This window comes from Castor canadensis, chromosome 1 (genome assembly GCF_047511655.1).
Source record: "Castor canadensis chromosome 1, mCasCan1.hap1v2, whole genome shotgun sequence".
Classification (NCBI taxonomy): Eukaryota; Metazoa; Chordata; class Mammalia; order Rodentia; family Castoridae; genus Castor; species Castor canadensis.
Genome location: NC_133386.1, coordinates 193,826,720 through 193,848,518, shown reverse-complemented (window position 1 = coordinate 193,848,518; position 21,799 = coordinate 193,826,720). Strand labels below are relative to the sequence as shown.

The following is a 21,799-nucleotide window of genomic DNA, read 5'->3' as shown; positions in this document are numbered from 1 at the left end:
TTTTCAAATGAGAAAACTGCCGAGAGGTTTACAGAGATTTGAACCTATTCCGGACTCTCAACACAGCCTTTTTCACACAATACAAACTCAGAATTGGACAACAGCCACCAGCGGCTTCAGCCCACTCGCAGAGGCCTTGCCCTGATGTCACTGTATCCTCTGTGCCTCACTCTCTTTTCTAAAAGTCTGGAGTAGGTTGACCTCCAGCGATCTATCAGATCCCACCAGATTTAGGGCGAGGGCAGGCGCAGGAAGCCAAGCCCGCGCGCGCCGGGTGATCGGTGTGGCCAGCAGGCGGCGCTGCGTGTCTGCGGGTGGCTCAGCCTGGGACCAGGGCTGGGGACCGCGACCTGGAGGGAAACCCCCTTGTGTCTCCTCACACTCTGGGGTTTTGGCCTCCAGAACACCACCTAGGCTTGCCCTGCCCCTCTTTTGATGTCTCCCCAGTCTTTCCCCGACCCGTCCCCCCAGCTTCCAAGCGTTATATTCAGCCCCACCGACCCCTCCATGGAAGGAGGGGGGTCTCGACGTCTAACCTGTCCCAGTTGAGCTTGGGACCGGGTAGGAGATAGAGGCAGACATGTGGGATTGCTAGGAAAGGGGTGTCATCACTTTCCCACTCCCGGAGAGGGGGGAGTTTGGGGAGGGGGCTGGGCAGGGGCGGAAGCGAGCTGGAGCCGTGTTTGTCGCGGCGCTGCCGAGAGGAACAGATGGCTGGGGAGGGGAAGAGGGTGCGTGGTGGGGAGGAGGAGGGGTGCGGGGGCCGGAGGATGAAGAACGAGGAATTTCGACGCCCTGAGACTCTCAGGAGAAGCCCTCCTCCCTATCTCTTCCCAGAAGAAGGGGCGGACAAGTGGCTGCCCCCCCACCCCCAAACCCACCCCCCCCACAGAGCCCCGGGCTCTGGCAGACCCCAGACCCTCGTGCGCAGCCGCCGCCCCCGCGCGCCCCTCCCCCGCTGGCGCCCTTGGCCCCGCAGGCTGGCGGGCCCGAGGCTCAGGGTGCCCCCCACCCGGGGCGCAGGGGTTAACGGGAGCCTTGATGCAAGGACGAGAGGGCGGTGGGAGGCGGGCCCTAGGTTGAGAGCGAATTCAGGGATTACAAATAGCTAAGGAAAAACGTGTTAATTGGAACTTTATGCAGATGAGCTGGGACTGGGGGTTGGGGTTAGAGGGAGAGAGCAGGTTAGAAGGGTGCTGGACTGAGTTCCAAGGGCAAGGGTGGAGGGCTCTGGCAAGGTAGGGAGTGGTGCATGTAGACCCACATAGGCCTGCGATGAACCTCCTGGAGGATCGCTAGTCTCTGGGGATGAGAAGCTTCATTTCTGACCCTCTGCCCCAGAAACGGGGTGTGGGACCCACCTGGGGACTCCGCCTCTGGGGTCCGGGACTGCAGCGTCTCACGTCGCTACCAAGCGAGCAGAGGGCGCACCCTGCAGGTGTCTGCTTCCGCTTGGCTGTGACCCATCCCCTATGGGGCTTGGTCCTGTTTGCTTCTTCCATCCTTTATTCCCACCCTAGCTTCAGCCTTTTCATGCAACGGGGCTGTACAATTTCCACCAAGTGCGCTAGTTGGGGGAGGGTGATTTAACTTTTCTCCCTTTTCTTTCTTTCCTGTCTGCCCCCACCGACCACCCCATCTTTGAGCAGATATTTCTCAAACTTTATGGAGTGCTCATAACCCACCTTATTGGTTGGAATACAGATTCCAGGGCCACCAGCAGTCTGATTCAGAAGGGTTGAGGGGCTCAGGAATGAGCCTACCACTTATTTTTAGAATCACCGGGCAAGGGATGGATGGGCTGGAAAAACGGGGCGCGGCGTGGGGGGCACTTCTCACAGCTCCTTCCGCCCCAAGCCTCACCCTGTTCGCTCTGTACAGTATGGCTTCTCTGTTTCTGGTGTGATGGTACCAAGCATGGAGAAGGTGGAAGGAAGGAAGGAAGCAAGCATGGAAGGAAGATAAAGGAGTGCACCTGGCTCTTCTCTTTCTGAGCAGGGTTTTCCCTTTCCTTTCTCCCTGTCAGTTCCCTCCCCCTCCCCTAGCTTCCTCATCTATTTTCTCTCTTGCTCTATTAACCTCCCTTCTTCCTTCCTCTTCTGTAGTTCCAGGAAGGATTTTGGAATAGTCCATTTGGGCCTGGGAGGGGATGGCAGAAACAACTGAAGTCCCCACCTTCAAAACAAAGAGCCAAAGACACCTGTGGGGGTGAAAGAAAACAGGAAAGAAGCAGGACTTAAGGAAAGACAATAATGACAAACATGTAAGTCATTTTTCCATGGGCTCTTTTAGGCAGGCACTGTTGCCCCCAGTTTTGGAAGCAAATAAAACCTAAAGCTAGATGTTCAGAGAAGTTAAGTAACTTGCCCAAGGTCACACAGTAAATGAGAGAATAATTGGATCTTAACTGGTCCACTCCCTCAAGCTATTTCTCCAAAGGCCACTGGATAGCTGTCCAGGTCTAATCTCCCTATTCCCTCCCCCCAGGGGCAGTGGGATGAGGGAGGGCGTCTTTTACAGAAATGAAAGGAGATGGATGCTCAGGTTTCAGAACATCTGACAGGTCTGGTTGGCATTAAAAATTCATGTAGAAACCTGACCCCAGCTGGACCACGGGCCTGCCACCTGGACTGTCCCTGCCTTCTGGCCTTTCAGAATCTGGTGGGCAAATGTCCTGATGTCGGAGGTCTTTGTATTTCATAGGCGAGGAGTCCTCTCACAGATTAGTGATGTGAAGTGAGGAGCCAGTCGCTCAGAAAGCCAGGCTGAGAACCCTCCCCCCCACCCCCCTGGGTGTAAGAACCTTACAGGCTTAAGGGCTTATAAACCTTGTCATCTGGCGTCCTTCTATCCCTCTCCCCAGGCGGCTAGATGCTCACTCTCAGTTTAGGATGGCTGAAAGCTTGCTGTGCTTTCCAAGGTGGCCACTAGGGAGCAGGTGGCTACTTGGAGGGAGCCAGAGCCCTGCTTCTGTCTGTTGCTTTGAAGGACAGTAAAGAATCCCAGTGTCTGGTCAGGGAGATGCAGTCTTGGCCCCGGAGAAGGGCTCTGGAGCCCTTCTGAGGAAAGTGGGGAGAGGTTTCCTAGTTTGGGCGAGATTAAGGAACTTTAGAGAGCTTTCAAAGTAGGTTTGTGGGTTTCAAGTGTGTAATAACTGGTGGCCAGTTGGACCCACTCATTCTAACTGGAGATTAGGCTTTGTTTGTGGCCATGAGAGAAGAGGTGAAAAAAGCAGTTGGTTCTGGACTCTGAAAGATCTCTGATGCTTTCCTAAGGCATTTTATCTTCAACCTGTAGGCAACAGGGAGCCATTAGGGGTTCCTGAGGGAGTGACATAGTGACATAATGCAAATTTTGGCAGATGAATTGGTCATGATGGGCAGGTTGGGTGGGTGGGAGAGTTGAGTGCAAGAAAACCAGCAATGAGATTAATGCTATTTTCTTTTATATTCTAGGCATGAGGTAATGAGTAGTGGGGCAGGGAGCTGGTGGGGGGAATAGGAAGGAGAGGATGGACTAGGGCCAGGAAGAGCATTGGGTAATCAAGTAGATCCAGGAGATTAGAGAAAGGGAGGCGTTAACTACAACTAGACTAGGCGTCTGGCAGAGGAAAATAATGCAGAACGGGGCACCCTCCCAGAACGGGGGAGGTGAATGAATTTTGTTTCTTTCAGGAGGTAGGAGAGTGTTGGACAAGTCCCTTCTCCTCTCTCAATTTCACCACTGGAGCATTAGTGGGGGTTGAATGGGATGGCCTTGAACGTCCCTTCTATTTCAGGGTGTGTGGCTCAAAGTTGTAAATCTGGGTTGTCTGGAGAGGGTGGGGGTCTGTGCATGTGAGATCTTTGGGGGTGGTCTCCGTGCTGGGTCCTGGTTGAGAGGGTATGCATGTATGTCCATATCTGGGGTGCATCTGTCTGTGGGAACCGTGGGTGGCTGGCATGCCTACACGTGCTGCGTAGCTCCGCTTAGTATGAGTGTGTGCTAGTGGGAGCTGGAGAGTGTGGGTGTGCACGTGATGGGCGTCCGTGGGTCTGTCTGGACTGGTGGTGGCAGCGGTGGGGGCTGGTGGAGAGCAGCATTGCTCTAGGCTTCTTCCTGAGGCTCACACACTCCTCCTGCTCTCACTGTTCTGAAATAGCATCTGGACCCTTGCAAGGCCCATGAATATTTCACAACGATAATTCTGTGACCTGGACAGCCTGCCTCTGATTTACCAGCATCTCCCTCACCCTGCCCAGGCTTAGCAGCCCCTCCTCCATCAGAACTGTAGCCTGGCTTGCCCTCCAATCCTACTCCTGGGTCTCCTCAAAGCTGGCCTGACATAGTCCCCCAAAATACCCCAGACTCACTCCTGAACCTCACTAGCCCTTCATTTACCCTGTACCCATATTCAAAGTCCACCTGCCTCAGGCCTTAGAGGCTAACTTCTGTTTTCATGTTCTCTTTTCACCATCCTCAGTCACAGAATCTTGGCATCTACTAAGCACCCACATCTCTCTGCCTTACCATTCCCACCTCCCAAGCTAGACCCTTAACCCTAAATTCCAACCACTAAGCTTCAGTTGATTCTGACTGATGATTCAAGTCCAAACCTGAATACCTACTCTTTCTTAGCCTGTTCTCTTCCTGGTCCTCAGCTTCTCCTTCACAATGCAGAAAAGACAAAACATCACAACTCAAGCTAGCAAGGCACCTTAATTTAGGATTCTTGTCCCTCTGATTATCCTCACCCCTTGACCTCTTTTTTAACCTTGTTTCTCTCACCTGGTCCATCTCTAGTAGCTTCTATACCACAGGAACTAATGGAGAGAGACTAGATGTCTACCAGACCACTGTGTATACCTGTTCAGGTTGTGCACTGTACAAGGACACTCAGCTGAGAGGGTAAATGCAAGCTGAAATCCAGTCTCCTCACTAAGGTGTTTGCTCTGGTGTGTGACTGTGTTCTCCTGAGGAAGAGACGCCTTCTCCAGATTTGCCCAAGCCTTGTTTGGGTTGGCTGTGCCTGTGGGTATCTAAGTTACTTCTCTTTGAGAACCGTTCTTTCCTGAAGGTGCCATTAGCCAGGCTGGTGGCCCATTCCAGGCTCAGTTCCTCAGCCACCAGATACTTCAGGATTGACTATGGCTGCTTCTCCTGGACAAATGAGATGAGGTGCTATCAGCACACATCCTTGGCTGTCAGACTTTACCTTGCTGGAACACGGGGGTCACACTAATCTTCTCCAGGTTTCCACTTCTTGTCAAACAGGAGCTCAAACACCAGCTCCAACGAGCAGGCGGCTCTTGGATGGCCTGATATGGTTCTTCCTTCTCTAGCCCTTCAGCCCTGAAATCCTTACAGTTCTAAGCCCTCATCCCACTTTTGAGATCTTGAGCCAAAAGATCTTACAGGAGATAAAATAATAGAATTTTTTAATAAATTTTTTTCCCAAACAATTTCTTTTGATCTTCACCACACAGGGGCCATGATGGAGAGGAACCCACTCTCCAGGCGCCCTAAAAAATGTCCTGGGTAGACTTAGGAGAAAAGTATTCCTCCAGTGTCAGGAGGCTGAGGGGACCAGGATAAGCAGGGACCACGGTCAGCCTGGCCCTCGCTGAGGCATCCCTCCGAAGGGTCCTGGGTGGGGCTCCCCTGGGGGGAGCTTCCAAAGGCTCTGCTGGTGGAAGATGCTCTGCAGACAAAGCCCCTCTGAGTCCACTGTGGGTCCTAGAGAGAGGGGGTCAGCGGCTGCCTGGGGTATCCCATCCCAGCTTTGGGATGGGGATGAAGAGTTAATGGCTAGAATTAGGGTGAGTAAAACCGAGTCACCATACACACCCTCTTGGGACTGCCAAGAAGAGCCCAGAAGGCAAGGAGAGGCTGCCTGATCCCAGGGAGGAGAGGAGTAAGGAGGGCAAAAAAAAAGTCAGCAGGCTAGGGGTGGTGGGTGGGGATGGGGATGAGGATGGGGCCAGAGCCGCAGCTCAGCCTGGAGAGAAGGGGATACTGAACACTGGCCTCTTCAGTCTCAGCACCGCAGTCAGAGGTGATGGGGCGCTAGAAGCAGGAGGCAAAGCAGAGGGGTGGAGAGCCGGGCACAGAGCGCGGGGCCACGTGAGTCCACGGGCGCCTGGCACGCAGCCCCGGGGCACGTCTGCTCCCCTCGCTGGTCCTCGCCCCCGTATCCCCCCCAGTAGTCGTCCTCGGTGGGCGCGTCCCCGCCCTGGCGCCCCCGCGAGTCCTCGGCGGGCAGGTCTCGGTAGAGGGTGGAGGGGTCGGCGGGGGGCGCGCCAGCCTCAGCTACCCCGTACAGGTGGTTGGAGGAGCTGTTGCCTCGGGCGCGGCTGCCGGGCCGCGTGGGCGCCGCGGGTGGGCACGACTGGAAGTCGGCCTCGCGGAGTGCGCGCAGGTCTCGGCCCTGACGCTCGGGCGGGGTGGCGCAGGTCACGTCGGAGCTGGACACGCGCGCGCGCTGGAACCAGGCCCAGAGCGGCCGCGCGCGGCAGTCGCACGCCCAGGGGTTGGCGTTGAGCCGCAGGAACTCGAGCGCGGGCAGGTCGGCCAGCGCCTCGCCCGGCAGCGAGGCCAGGCTGTTGTTGAACAGGTAGAGGATGGTGAGGCGGCTGAGGCCGCGGAAGGCCGCGCGGTGCACGCCCTGCAGTCGGTTCCCATGCAGGAGTAGCCGGTCCAGGCTGCCTAGGCCGCGGAACACGTGCTCTGTGAGCAGCCGCAGGCGGTTCCCGTGGAGGAAGAGGTGGCTCAGGTTGGCCAGGTCCGCGAACAGGTCATCCTGGGTGGGGAAAGGAAAAGAAGAGAGCAGTACTGAGGCAGAGTGGGGACTCCATCCCGGGGTCTGGGTGAGGAGAGGAAGGGGAAAGCCCTGTATTTCAATCCTGCCTCCTCTAATCTGTTTGCTGAAGGAAAAGCTATACAGTCAGTGGTTCTTAAGATCCCTGAGTGCTGCCCAGTGCTTCTGATCTGGCAGGTCTAGGGTGCAGCCTGAGAATCTGCACGTGTTTCCAAGCTCCCAGATGATGCTGGTGGGATTGTCTAATGGACCGAACTTTGAGAATGAGAATCTCTGATTTGGTTAAGCATGCCGACTGGGGAGCCAGACTTTCTGATTTCAGATCCTAGATCCTCCATTAACTGTGCCACCTTGGATAACGCACTCTGTTTCTGTGTCTCAGTTTTCTTATCTGTAAAATGTGGAGATCAGTTGAAGCATCGTGTATTAGGGTGCTTGGAAGAAGTTTCCATGTGGCTGGCATTCTACTTTGGCCGTTCTTGTTAGCTTAGCCTAGTCAGTAATCTCTGGAAGTCTGTCTCCTCATTTTTAGGTGGTGATGAGTGTACCTCCTTCATGAGTCTGTTCTGAGAATCAGGATAGCAGTTAATATAAAGTTTACATGAGTGAGGTACTAAGTACAGGACCTGTGGAACACATATTCATTTCAGTGATGAAGTTGGAGTTGGAGTGCTGGTTCAAAGTTCAGCTTGCCTTTTCCCTAGCTGCTGGGCATCCTATTTAACCTCATGGAATCTCAGTTTCCTTAGTATATTTAACGAGGAAAAATGCCTCCCTAATAGAGGGTTAGATGATACCATGCTGTTGAAGGTATACTATCTGACAGAAGCTTAGCCAACCATCAATAACTCATGGTTGTCAGGACAGTAGGGGCTCAGTTAGAATTAGGTCCCATTTCTTTTCCTCTAAAAGAGGAGTTCCCTGGGGACCAGAAGTTCTCCTATTGGGCTGGGTTATTTAGGGGACCAGGTGTCAGCTCCACCTCTCCTCCCCCACCAGAGGCAGCAGGGAGAGAAGAAGCTGATTTGTTGGATACCCTGCATCACTACTAGCCTCCTTAGAGAAGCTGTCTGACCTTCCTGGGGTGGAGGAGTCTGGTGAGTTCGGGAAAGACCACAGAATTATGGTTTAGAATTAACAGGTGTGCGGGTGTGACCCGAGGTAGGGGTGGACTCTGCCAGGAATTCTAAATGATCAGCTGACTTGGGAGCTAGTTCTTTGGGATCCTCTAGCTCAACCTATTTTCAACAGAGTACAGTGAGGTCCAAAAGAATGAAGGGCTTGCCTGCCTTGAGGGCCCTCCCTCATCCCATCCCTTTCTTTAGGTCCCAGGATGTCTGACTCTCAGGGATGTGGGCATGCTCCATGCTTATGCCAGGTGACCTGGAGTCCTGTTACCTTACTGTAGCTCTCCCTTCTTCTTTCCACTGCCTGGGGAGATCATCTCCACACATCACCCAGGAGCCTGGTCGGAGGCCTTAGGTGGGGGGAGGGCACTGAGTCCCAGCCCACACCCACAGCCTCCACCTTCCTGTGCTCCTTTGTGCTCTCGCCCCCTCCCATCTGGCTTCCGCCCTCTCTGCTATAGGAACTGAGCCTGCCAAGAGCCCTCCACTTGGCCACATTGAGATCCGTCCCCCTCAACCTTCTCACTGCCTCTGACACCAGCTATCCCCCAACCTTCCACCACACCACCATCTAGAATTCCACTTCAAATGGCTCCCTGCTCCTCCCTAGCCTCAGCCTTGCTCATCTTTAGTCTGGTGCCCTTGTCTTTCTCTTTCAGGACCACCCAGAGTGGACTCTGAATCCTTCCACTCAAATACCTACTTAGGATTTCTCTTTTTCATAGAGTGCCAGCAAGTGGAAGATGCACCAGAACTATATGGTCAGAGGATCAATATGGGAAAGGGAAGAGGGGTGGTCAGCCCTTTGGGGACTCCCAAGAGATCAGGAAGGGAAGACCTAAGGTTCAGGCACCCTAGGGATCTCAGGTGCTTTTGATCCATAGCCCCAAATTTTATCTCTCCTCTTTGTTTCTCTACAAACTGTTCTGCCCCTCCCCTCCCTGAGCCTCAGCTTTGGGATCCACTCCCTTCCTTCCCCCATTTAAGCTGTTGCCAAATCCCATCACCCTTCCTGGGCTGCAGCTCTTAAATCCGGTCCTTCCTCCTGTGCATTAATAAGCTTTTGACTTTCACAGCCCTAGCCCTCCCCCATCACCCTCTTGCTCTCCCTCCCTCCCTCTGGGCTGAGAGCTTCTGCTAAAGTCATCCTCTTCCATTTCAAAAACCACATCTCCCTCACCTCCCGCCTGGATGGTTCATAGCTCTCTGCATCCATTTGGAATCTTAACGCAGCATCCCTGCCCCCCACCTTCCTCTTCCCTGGACAGCATCCTGTTCTTAACCTTGCCTCCCTTCAACCTTCTAGCTCCTGGCCCTAGTAGAGCAGCCAGGCTGTATGACCTCGCATAGCTCCTGGCACCTGTCTGGGCCTCAGTGCGTTCATCTGTGAAACAAGTGCCGTGGGGGTGGTTGATCTTTAAGGTCCCCTCAGCATCTGCTATTTATGAGTTGGTGAGCATTGGAATGGACCTCATTCATTCAGCAAAGCTGTCATGCGTGCATGCTCTGTGCCAAGCACCTCCACTCATGGGGCTTACCCGTCCATGGTGGGTATCATCATCACCACTGGCGTCAGCAGCATCAGGCAGATGACTTACCCGGCTTTCACTATGTTCCAAGCCCTGTGCTGCACATATCCTGTATAGCAGCTTAATCATCACAGCCCCATGAGATAGATGCTATGATTATCTTCATTTTGGATTAGGAGCGGTAGGCTACAAGAGGGGAAGTAACTTGCCCAGAGCCCAACAGCTAACAGAAGTGGAACATGGACTCCAGAGAGGGCTCTGAACAACAGCATTCTGCAGCCAGCCAGATCTGGGCCAATTCTAGGCTGTGTTCCTTACTAGCTGGTAACCTCAAACTGGCCTTAACTTTGCTGCTAAGTGATCAGTGATGTTGCCATTCATTGCATATCAACTCTGTACTGGACAATGGACTGAGCCCTTTCCAAGTAGCGTCTCCTTTAATCCTTACACACCCCTGTCCCAAGGGACAGGCCATTATTTCTGTTTCACAAATGAATCCATGGAGGTGCAGAGTGGTTAAGTAACTTATCCAAAGCCACACAGCAAATCAGTGGTGGGGCTGGGATTCAAACTCAGATCTGTCTGAGCACAGGGATTGCTCTTAAACACTACGCAGGCCACTGTGATGACTAAAAGAAAGAATGAGCATCTTTATCATCTGGCTGCCCTCCAGCAGGAAATAGGTTCCAGCAGAGCAGGGATACTGTTTTTGTTCACCCCCAAATCCCTGGCATCCTGCACACTGCCTGGCATGAAATAGGTGCTCAGTAAATATCTGTTGGTGAATGAACTCACCTGGCACAGTGCCTGGCACGCAGAAGACAGCATGTGAGAACCTCCACCCCACCCCATTTCTATCTCCCTGCCACAACCCCTCAGGGAGCCTCCTCCAATGCTTCCTTCTTAGGGCAGGCCTGGTCCTGTCTTGGGTCACATCTACACCCTGTGGATCTCACTGCAGCCCACGTTTCCTCACCTACCTGTGGCATCTCCCAGCCTAGTTCCGCCAGGCAGTTCACAGGAGGAGGCTGTCTCTTTCCTTTTCTATAAAGGGCCAGGTGTGAAGATGTTTCCTTCCCATGATACCCAGTACCACTCATGCCAAGGGTGTGCAGAAAAAAATGCTTCCTAGTTCAGAAGACCCCAGTAGCCACTAGGGACCCCCTCAGTTTGGGTCTTTGCTGACCTCAGGCCTGGATCTCTGTTCATGGCCCAAGAGCAGATGTATGCCAGGTCTTGATAACATAATTTATTCAGCACTGAGTTCTGTGCTTCACACACACTAACTCATCTCCTCCTTACAGCCACTCTTTATGGAAAGTTGTTTTTATTATTCCCAGTTTATGGAAGAGGAAACTGATGTCCTAAGAGGGAAAACCACTTACCTAAAGTTAAATAATGAGCAGCATACACACACACACACACATGCGCACACACACACACACACACACACACACTGGTAGCAGTAGTGGTAGTAATAAAAATTCAGGTGGAACTGGGCGCAGTGGCTCATGCCTGTAATCCTGGCTATTTGGGAGGCTGAGATTGAGAGGATCATGGTTTGAGGCCAGCTCAGGCAGACAGTCTGTGAGATCCTATCTCCAAAATAACTAGAGTAGGGGCTAGCAGAGTGGCTCAAATGGTAGAGCACCTGCTTAGCAAGTGTGAAGCTGGGTTCAAACCAAAAAGTAACCAGAGCAAAATGGAATGGAGGTGTGGCTCAAGCGGTAGAGCACCTGCTTTGCAAGCATGAACCCCAATCCCACAAAAAAAAAAGAAAGAAAATACAGGTTGAGGATCCCTAATCAAAAATCTGAAATCAGAAATGCTCCAAAATTCGAAACATTTGGGACATGGATACAATGCCACAAGTGGAGAATCCCACAACACAAAACTTTGTTTCATGAACAAAATTATTAAAATGTGTAAAACTGTCTTCAGGCTGTATTACAGGTGTATATGAAACATAAATAATTTTGTGCTCAGACTCGTGTCCCATCCCCAAGATATCTTGTGATGTTGTACAAATATTCCAAAGTCTGAAAATCTCTGAAACCTGAAATACTTCTGTTCCCCGGCATTTCATAAGAGCACTCAACTTGTAATATAACTAAAGTGCCCACATCTTGGAGTGTGGCCTTGTGCTGATTGCCCTCTATTTTAATCCTTGAAAAAACTTCTAAATAAGTATTATTAAGTGCTACTGTGATTGACAACTAACCGATGAGGACATGGAGATTGAGGCAGGAATTTTTCCAGAGCCAGTCAGGAGACAGGATTTGAACCTTGGTCTGGCAGACTGCAAAGCATGTGTTGTCAAAAACAAGCCCACTCTGGCTAAAGGCTTGGCTCAAGTGGTAGAGTGCCTGCCTTGCAAGCGCAGAGCCCTGAGTTTAAACCCCAGCACCACAAAACAAAACAAAATCTCCCCAAACCCCAGCTCACTCAACTGTATTGTGGGGTAGCATTCCCCTGGAGATTTATATTTAGGGCCATATCTACAAAGTCCTCAAGATGCCCAGCCTCCCTTCTTGATTGTTAACAGTGAGGCGAAAACAATAGGAATGAGATGAGATGGTGTGTGCACTTGGTACACCAGGTGTTTCTAGGTAAGTTTAAGAAGAACAGGAAGGGAAGGTGTTCTGGAACCCACCCATGGCTTCAGTATAATCCTTGAACTTGACCCAGATCTCTAGGATGAAGTTCAAGACAGGGCACTTCACTGAGACCAGTGTTAAATAAGGTCATTTCTTTTTTTTCTAAACAGTATTTTAACAAGCATTTATATAGTGCTTAACGTATGCCAGGCACTATTCTAAGTGCTTCACAAATTATTCATGCACTTAATGCTTATAAAATCCCTAGGAGATGGGTGCTCTTATTATCCCCATTTTACAGATGGGAAACTGAGGACCCAGTTAAAAATGTCACACACTTGGAAGTGTCAGGGTTAATACCTATCAGGTGATCAGCACAGTATTGGACACACTGTGTGCCCACTAAATGCTAGTGCTGCTTCAGTTATGATCACTGCTTATGCAATGTAACTCCAACACACTATGCATTTTACTGCCTGCCTTCTCCATTAGCATTCAATTCCTGTGAAGGCAGGGAGTGTTCTGTCTGCTTCTATATTCCTAGCACCAAGTACATGTACATCCGGGTGCTCAATAAATGTGTGTTAAATGATCACAATTTCTATTATCATGAGCATAATCTACATGAACCTGATTTTCCAGCCAGCAGATTGGTGACCATTAGGAATCAGCCCTGGGTGGGGAGGAGGCAATGCCCTCCAGGTGGGGTGGGTGGGGGTTGGGGCTAAGATGGTGTGGAGACTGAAAAATCCTTGCCACTTTCCAGTCAGAGACTGTGAAACCAAGGAAGGCTTTCTCCTTGGGTGGTTTAGAGGGTGTGTTACTGCTTCCTGGGGAAATGGAATGGGAGGATTTGACTGTCAGTCAGCATAACAACAATAATAAACAAAAGTTAGATCAATAATAATAACAATAAATAACAATTACTGTTACTCCTTTGGTAGTTTTGAAAACATCCATTTTCCAGCTGTATTACAGAGTTTGGTCCTTTTTTCTGCATTCCCTTGCACTGAGATGACAGGTGTGGGGAATGGAAATCTAAAAAGGGTAGGGTTTTCCCTTGTCCCATTACCCAGTGAGCTGTAAAAGGTGGAACATTCTGTGAGACCCCTGTTACAGTGGCTCTGCTCTCTTGCTCTGCTTGCCTTTGAGGTGGGCAGGCTCTGGGGTGGATGAGAAGAGCATTTGAAAAGGCCTTGGGGGCAGGGGGCTGGGGAAAGGCAGAGGCCCTAGAATGCAAACATGGGGAAAGGAGAGACCACAGAAAGAAACACACACACACCCAGACAGACATGGGGGAGTGTGCAGAGTGGGTGTGTGAAGGGAGACAGACAGAAGAGGCAGAGGGAGACAGATGGGGGAGGCAAGTTAGGGAGAGAGGCAGAGGGACAGGAAGGGAAAGACAGACAAAGTAAAGACTCTGGAGAATGTGTGAGGGTCAGACATTTAGGAATGGGATAGAGAAACAGAGAGGTGGAGATGCTGAGACAGGGAAAGTGGCCTGGGGAGAGTGGAAGGACACATAGACACAGCAGCAGAGAGAGAGTCCAGCTGGGGACTGGGGTGAGGGGTGGAGGGACTCACCTGTAGGTGGAGTAGGCTGTTCTCCTGGAGGTAGAGGTACTGCAGGCTGATGAGGCCTCTGAAGATGTTGCCTGGCAAGCTGCTGAGCTGGCAGCGGTACAGATGCAAGGACTGCAGCCGCTCCAGGCCCTGGAAGGTGTCAGGCTCCAGGGAGCGCAGGTGCCGATTGTCACCGAGGTCCAGCTCCTCCAGGGCCTGCAGGTGGCGGAAGGTGCCCGGGTAGATGGTGGAGAGATTGTTGGAAAAGAGCCACAGGGTGAGCAGGTTGGGCCCAAAGGTGCCAGGCCGCAGTGTGCGGATGAGGTTGTTCTGCAAGAAGAGTCGCTGTGTGCTGGGCGGTAGGGACAGCGGCACTGAAGAGAAGTTGTTGGCCTGGCAGCTCACGGTGGGTGGGGACGAGTAGCAGGTGCAGAGCATGGGGCAGCTGGGGGCCGCCGGGTGCAGGGCCAGGAGCATCAGCAGCAGGCAAGCTGAGGCAGGACCTGTCAGGAGAGGGAAGTGAAGGCTCCCCAGGAGGTGGTTGCTGGGTGGGCTGTGAGGCAGGAGTGTTGGCCAGGGGCTGTTACTCACCCGCTAAGGCCTGGAGTCTTGGTGCCAGGATACCTAGGGGCTTTCAGATGCAACCTCAGAGTGTCCAGAGGCCTGGTCACATCACTTTACTTTCCAGGCTCCTTTGAGGTTTGCAAACTTCCTTTTTTGAGGTATATTAAAAAATAATACCAAGAGGACACTGTAGAAAGCACTGTGACACATTTAAAGGTGTTTGTTCAGCGAGTGTCTTGTCATTTCTGTTGTATGTTTGACCTTGTTTTGAGGTTAGTGTCAAAAAACTAATGGTGAGAGTTTCTGTCTCTTGGTAATGAAGGGTTGGGGAGCTCCTTGTTGTGGAGGAAGCCCTTTGTAGGGTGTTTAGCAGGGCTCTGCCTTCCTTCCACCAGATGCCAGCAGCACCCTGCCCCCAGTTGTGACAACCAAAATGTCTCCAGACATTTCCAAATGTCCTCTGAGGAGCAAAGCCCACCCACTCGAGGATGAGACTAACTTGAGATTCTCTGTGAATCTAAGGCCAGTGTGAAATGACCCTCTGGATACCTGGGGGTCCAGCCTTGCCCAGCCCACTGGTGGCTACAGTCCTCCTCCCTCACCAGGGAAGAACTGGAGCCTCTCTGCTCTGGGAGGGTCTGTAGGGACCAGGGGAAAGTAGGTCTCTGCTTTGGGCCCCTAGCCGCAGGCAACAGATCAGCTGGGGCCATGGAGAGAATGCAGCTCCAAGACCCCACATGTGCAAAGCAAATCAGATTCTCAGGGTAGAGGGGGCTGGGAATATGCATTCTATACTGCAGGTTCTTCCCAAAGTCACCTTTAAAAGTCCTCGCTCTCAGTATCTGGGGTTGAACTCAGGATCTCGAACTTACTAGGCAGGTGCTCTCCCTCTTGAGCCATGCCTCCAGCTCTTCTCCTATTGGTTATTTTTGAAATAGGGTCTTGTTTTATGCCTGGACAGGCCTGGACAGTGATCTTCCTGTCTGTGATTCCCAGTATTATAGCTGGGATGACAAGCACACACCCCTGCACCCAGGCATTGGTTGAGATGGGGTCTTTTGAACTTTGCCTGGCTGATCTTGAATGGAGATCCTCCAGATCTCTGCCTCCCAAGTAGCTAGGATTATAGGCTTGAGACATCACATCCATCCCAAAGTAATTTTTAAAGGTTGGATCTGTTTCATTCTTCTTATGACACAGATGCCAGCTAAGGTGCAGGGGCCTTAAGTGTTGAAGGTATGTGCCTGTACTTCCGTGCTATAGCAAGGAGAGTGGGCCCCCTCCTCCATCCCTTCCCTGGCCTTCCTGCCCTCACTGCAGCATAACAGTTTGGGCTGGAGCTAGACTGACCTCTATCACCATTCCTAGATGGTTTCTGGGATTTTCTTCTGGCAGCTTTCCCTTGAGAGAGGGGAGCCTGCACCCCTAAAGCCAGGCAGCCATTCTCTGGGCACACAGCAACGGAACACTTACAGCTTCAAGCAATAAATACACTAGACCTTGGAAGGCAAAAGGAAGAAGGCCTACTGTTCCCCAGAACCTCTGAGGTTGAGACCCTGGGGAAGGCTGAGGGGTGGGTGACTTTGGGTGTGAGACCTCTGAGGTTGTGAACTGCACATACTCAGGTGGTTTTGAGTGCGATGTCTCACGCTCCCGAGGCTGCTGTGTGTATGAATGCATGCCTGTGTGTGATTTGGGGTGATGGTGTGAGCCAGGTGCTCACTACAGGAGGTGCTGAGCAGCCAGGTGTGTGCGCACGGCGCAGCAACGACAGGCCCGCATGCAGCGTTGGCACCACAGATGCTGGGATGTGCCTCCTCCCCAGGGCCAGCACACGGATGCAGAGTGGGGAACCCCGTGCCCCGTGTGCAGTTTCTCGCTCCTTGTACCACCTAGTACAGCCCAGGCCCCTCCCGGCACTGTGCACAGTGCGTGTGAGCGTGTGCGGGAAGGGCCTTCCTCCGCGTGTGTGTGAGTGCCGGGCCCCGTGCGTGTGTAGGCTGGGTGTGATGTAATACTCGGTGACACAGCGCGGCTGTTCCATTCGTTCACACCACCTCCACATTTCTCGGCCCTTCTCACCCCCTCCCCCGTGCGGCGTTTCACGATTACTTTCTCCTCGAGTTTTTCTTTCAGAACCACGTGGGGTGGAGAAGCATATCTCTCACCCTTGATACGAACCAGGCAGGAGTGGGTTGTGGGAGCACAGTGGAGGACGCTGGTTGGTTTCCTGAGTGTTGAGGTTTGGGCCTTAGAATTGGATGGTCCAGAGATGCCAAGACTCCAGGTTCATGTAGTTTAGGCCTCTGTTTTATAGAAGTGGCAACTGGGGCTCAAGAGAGGCAAACCAGTCACCCAAGGTCATAACAGTGGTGCAGGGCAAGGACCAGAAAAAGATTTTCCTGATGCCTAGGCAGGCCACTTCCCTTCCTGTCAGAGTCACCCTCTGAGCTCTGCGTCTCCAAGAACTGGACACCAAAGGAAGCCAAATTCTTCTCTGATCCCCTAATCCTGCCTTATCCACAAACTCACAAGACTGTGAGTTATGATGGCTACCAGTCCCCTCTAACCTCCAGAGCTGACTGCCATCGCTGGAGAGACAGAGGGAAAGTCCACAAGCCCAGAAGGCCCCAGATTCAGGGGTCACCAGGGACTCTTTCAGCCTGAGGCAAAGCTTTGCAGGGCTGGCCAGCCCCTTGCCATCCTTTTCGCCCTTGACTGCCCAGGTCCTCATGCCTCTCCCATTCTCTACTTGCTCACATTTGACACTCCACTCCTCTTTCCTCATACTGCCTCCCTGTTGTCCCTGTCTCTTCCCCCAACCATGGTCTACCTCCCCTAGCCTCTGTGGTATTCCCTGCAGGCTCTTTGAGGAGGGACCCTGAGCCAGGGGCCCTCCATGACAGCTGCTGCGTAACAGTGACTCTGTTGCCATTTCTGGCCCTCACTGCCATGCAAAGCAGCTGTAACCCAAGGAGCCTCATCCATAATTCAGACTGCACTCTCACTGGAGGCAAGGAGGAGGGGAAGGTGGGGGGGGCTCAGGCTTCTCTGCTCCCAGGCTGGGCGGGTGGGCAGAGGCGAGGTGGGGGCTGGGAGGCCTTTCTGTCCTACCCAGCCCTCTATCCTGCCTCCTGTGGTGTGTGTGTCCTTTTTCTTTCCCCATGTCCCCTTCCCACCCACTGCTTCTCACACCTCTTCCAGGCCACTCCTTCCCTCCAGGACATACCTCCTCCTCTCTCCCTGAGGACCACAGCTCCACTCCTGGTCCTAGCTCTGTGAATTCCTGGCAGAGACTGGGGCAAGCTGCATAAAGCATCAGAACTGGAATGGGAGATACCTCCACAGACATCTACAGGAAACCCCTCATTTCACAGGTAACAAGATTGAGGGTTGGGGAGCAAAAGGGTAAGTTTCTGAGTGACCACGTGCCTTTCTCAGAAGTGTTCATTTCTTCCCTCATTGCTTTCCAGGCAGAGGAAAGGGGAAAGCCCTTTCTGACACCCTCCCTTACCGTCTGCCCACTACTTCCCTCCCAACTCAGCAGGTGAGCCCAGAGTTGCAAAGCAGTGTGGAGCCAGGAAGGGAGGAAACTAACTGATAGTAAGCACCTACTGTGTGCCAGGCACTGTACTTGTACACACTAACTTCTTTAACTATAGAATACAACATATCACATATCACAACATATCAGATCAGTAGCACAATGATCTCACAAGGAAGGAAGGAGGCTAGAGTCATGCTGAGTTGCCTCAGGTCATGTAGCTAGTTACAATGTGGGACCCAGATCAGAAGGCACAGGTGCCAAGTTCATGTCAGAAGAGAATCTGACCTTTCTCACAACATCCACAGAAAACACCCTGGACATGAGAGATGCTACCCTAGAGGTAAAGGGAGGATGGACATTGCATCCAGGTGCCCAGGCCTAGGCCAATCACAGTGCTGGCTATTTGGCTGGTCAGAGTGGAGGTTAAGTAAGGGACCCAGGCTTTTGGGCTGCAGGCTGTGGTTGCTCTAGGAGACCACACATGTGGGAATCAAGAAGAGATATGGCCAGAACTGGCCAGTGGAGAGAGGCCAGAACAGGGTATTGATCCTGGAAGGCTGAAGTGCCCACAGCCAAAAAGTATTCATTCATGGAGGGACTGGGCTATCAGAGTAGCAGGGCTCTGAGACAAAGTTCTCAGTCTGTGACACCCATTAGACCAGAGGCCTCAGGGGAAGAACATGAGCAGAAGGAGGTGGAGCAGCTGGTGGGCAGGAGCCAGGCTGCCCATGCATGTGTAGAGTAGCAGGTGTACAGCGACCCTAGGAAAGATGACAGACCTCAGCTCTGGAAGGAGAGTCCCAGAGAGAAGCAACATCTTCACACCTCATAGGCGGCTTCAGAGAGGAGCAAGGGCTTGTCAGGCAGATGCGAAGGGGGCAAAGGCTGAGGAGATGGGTGCTGGGGAGCAGGATGGAGGTGGTGGAGATGCCATTGACGCAGGGGACTGGGGAGGCACTGACGCCCAGTGACTGAAGGTTTAAAGCTGCTGCAAACAGCTTCTCACTCTGCCAGAATGTAACACCCCAAAATAAGCAGCCACTGTGGGGCGGAAGGATCCGACGACGGAGCTTTGGGATATAAATGGCAGCACCGAGCCAACTAGGGTGCCCACCCTAGGAGGCTACCACCCTGCTGGAACGTCCTCACCCTCCTTTCTTCACAGTTGCCCTAAAGCCTTGAACTAAGTCCTGGGGCTGGCCCAACCAGCCACTCCCTGAGAGAGAAGGGATGTGACAGGCATGCTCTTTGGAATGGAGGACTTCCCACGTGGAAGTGGTTACCAGAAGCCTCTTTGTCTCATCCTGGGCAGCCCCCACCCCTCTCATCCCTCTCCCTTCTCTCTTTTCCTCCTCTCCAGCCTCTGTTAACATCCGGATCCATCCCTAGTTCTCCCATCTGTGGTTTCCTGTCCCTAATCCTGACTCTCACCCTTGACCATCTTACCCTGTTTCTGACACCCCATCACTATCCATATCTCCAAGCTTTCTCTGGTTTCTGGTCTCCCCATTCCATTCTGGTCTCCAGGGCCCCTGCCTTCACTCTTTCCCGTTATCTCTGTACTCCCATTCTAGGTGCCTGTCCCTAGTCCTCTATGCACCCCTTCCCTGATCTGATCTCCTCTGATCTGATCTCCCCTCTCCTTTCCCTTCCTGGGTCTTCCTCTGGATGCCATTTTCCTCAAAGCTTTTCCATCTAACCTTTATTCCTTCTGCCCTTCCCCCATCCCTCCCCTCACCCCCACCCCCAATCACTTCCCTAGACACTTTCTCTTTCTTTGAGTTTCCTTCCCTATTCTCCTCCTTCGGACCCCTGCCCACCCTTCCCCCAGTCTTTGGCCCACACCCTTGTCTGTTACTCAATCCTTGGAAGGACCCTCTTTCTAGCCCCTCCATCTGTCCTACCGGGGAGGGCCATTTGGATTTCCCTCGGTGCTCTCTACCTTCCCAGACAGCCCCCTACCCATATCGCTCGTCCTCCCAGGTGACTGGAAAGTGCTGAGACACCGGCCACGAGGAGTTGCTGAGTCGGCGCTTCCCCAGCCGGCCCGAGTCCTCAGCGTCCCCCAGAGCAGGTGGAGCCGGGACAGCGGAACCTGAGCCTCCTACCCCACTCTGGCCCGATCCGCCTGCCCCCCGCGTCCCCCCTCGTCACGAGCTCCTGGCACACTCCAGGAGGGCTCAAGTCGGGTGCCCTCCTCCAGCGAGCAGCCCTGGGGGCGGAGGCGCGGCCCCTGCTCTCTTTTCTTCTCTCCAGGCCGCCCCACCCCCTCAGCTGCCCCACCCTCACGCCCAGGGAAAGGGGCGCCGGGTTCCCCTCTCCAGGATGCCCTCTCCCGCTTTTCCGCGGACTGGGGTCCCTACCTTGCAGCAGGCGCCGGAGCCCGGGCAGCATCTTGTCTCGACGCTCGGGGGAGGGGGCGGCGGGGGGGAGAGCGCTCCCAACCGCTCCTTTAGCCCGCCGAACGGACGGCGGGGACTCCGCGGGGCTCCGGGAGGGCCCGGGAGTCCCCGGGCTGAGTGACCTGGCCGCGGCGCTCTACCCTGCGCCCCCCGGGCTGCGGGCCTCGGGAGGAGCCATCGGCCCCGACGGGACGGGGCGGGGCGCGACTGGATGGGGAGGGCTGGGGCTGGCCTTGGACGCCGGGTATCCGCACCCCCTCCGCAGCGCGGCCCGCAGGGAGCGGTCAGTCAGTCCGTGCGTCCCAGCGGCTCGCCGAGGGAGAGTGGGGACAGCGAGGAAGCGCTACCCGCCCCCTCCTTCCCGCACTCGCTGGCTCCTCCCTCGCTTGCTAGCTTGCCGGCTTAACCCTTTGCTGGCTACTAGGAGGCGGGAGAGGTTCTTTAGCCCACTCCATTCCGGTCCCCTACCAACCCTGGTGGATCCTAAGGGCTGTGCTACATTGCTTTTGCGGCACCATGCTACTAGAGAAAACCTTTCTTGAGGCGGTGCGTAAGTGTTACGGAACCTCATGGACTTCTGCGGTTTTACCCACCCAACTTTCCAGGAGGAGATGGGTTCCTGGGTCATTTCCCGTCGCCCCACCCCCCACCTTTGTGAAGTTCCTCTCCGTTGTCCCTCTCCCCTGGGAAAGCTCCAAGATTCCTCCTTCCTTTCGGTCCCCAGACCTCGAACCCAGAGCGTACGACTATAAGAATAGTATATACAAGAGTTTGTGTGAGCAAGATCAAGAGCACAAGAGCGTGCACGTGCACTTGTGCAGGTGTGACTCCTAAGTGATGGCACGAAAGCTTTTATACTGGCCCAGAAAAGCGAGGGGAGGAGGGGCACGTGAGTGTGTGCGCTGGTGAGCCGCCGAGTGTCCGCCAGCGTGCGTGTCTAGGAAACGCTGTGCGAAAGAAATTGTGCGCGCGCGAGCTTGGGATGGGCGGCAAGGGTATACGCGCCCCAGTATGTGCGTGCCTCTTAAAGCATTTGCAAACAGGTTAAGTTTGGGCACGCGTGCAAATTTGTGTGTGTTTATGTGATGTGTCCAAGAGGGGATGTCTCATTTCACGCGAAAGTCAAGAGAGGACCCAAAGATGGAAAGGAGGCTGTTAGCTTCTCGCGAACTTCTACCTCTTTTAGAGGGGTGGATTTTGGTTTCACAGGGGCCCCTCGCGCCCCTAGCGGCCTCTTTCTGGGCGATGTCAGCCAATCCGTGACCTAAGCGCCTCCTTACAGAGGCTCGTTGCCATTTGTGTTAGTCTTGACCCAGCCCAAGGTGCTTAGCGTTCGGCCCTTGAGAGCCATTCCGGCGGACGATAAGCGTGGGACCCTCGAGAGGGTCGCTTGGGAGACCGTCGCCAAGCGGCGCCGGCAGGGCTGGGTCTGCTGGTGCGGCGGATGCCAGGGCCATCTGCCCGCAGTGGGACCCGGCCCGCCGCAGCACGCGAGCCTTGAGCGGCCACTCCCACGAGCGAAGCAGAGGGGTCCCTCGCCCCACGGCCTCATTCCCTGGCTCCTTTCTTATCTGTGCCAGGGGTCCAATGCAGGGCATGGCATACAGTTGGCGCTTTGTAAATGCTGGTCTCATTCTTCCCATTCATTCTCTGCTCCTACCATAATCTCTCATT

The 21,799-nt window shown here is 53.6% G+C and overlaps 1 protein-coding gene across 1 annotated transcript; it reads right to left on the bottom strand.

Annotated features, from left to right (window-relative positions):
* Positions 1-3,396: 3,396 nt before the first annotated feature.
* Positions 3,397-20,492, bottom strand: Rtn4rl2 (reticulon 4 receptor like 2). Its single transcript, XM_020167636.2, has 3 exons — positions 20,087-20,492; positions 13,634-14,115; positions 3,397-6,778 (listed from the first exon to the last, which is right to left on the bottom strand). Exons 1-3 carry the CDS (start codon positions 20,115-20,117, stop codon positions 6,029-6,031), a joined length of 1,263 nt encoding a protein of 420 aa, XP_020023225.1. The 5' UTR covers positions 20,118-20,492; the 3' UTR covers positions 3,397-6,028.
* Between the last annotated feature and the right edge of the window lie 1,307 nt (positions 20,493-21,799).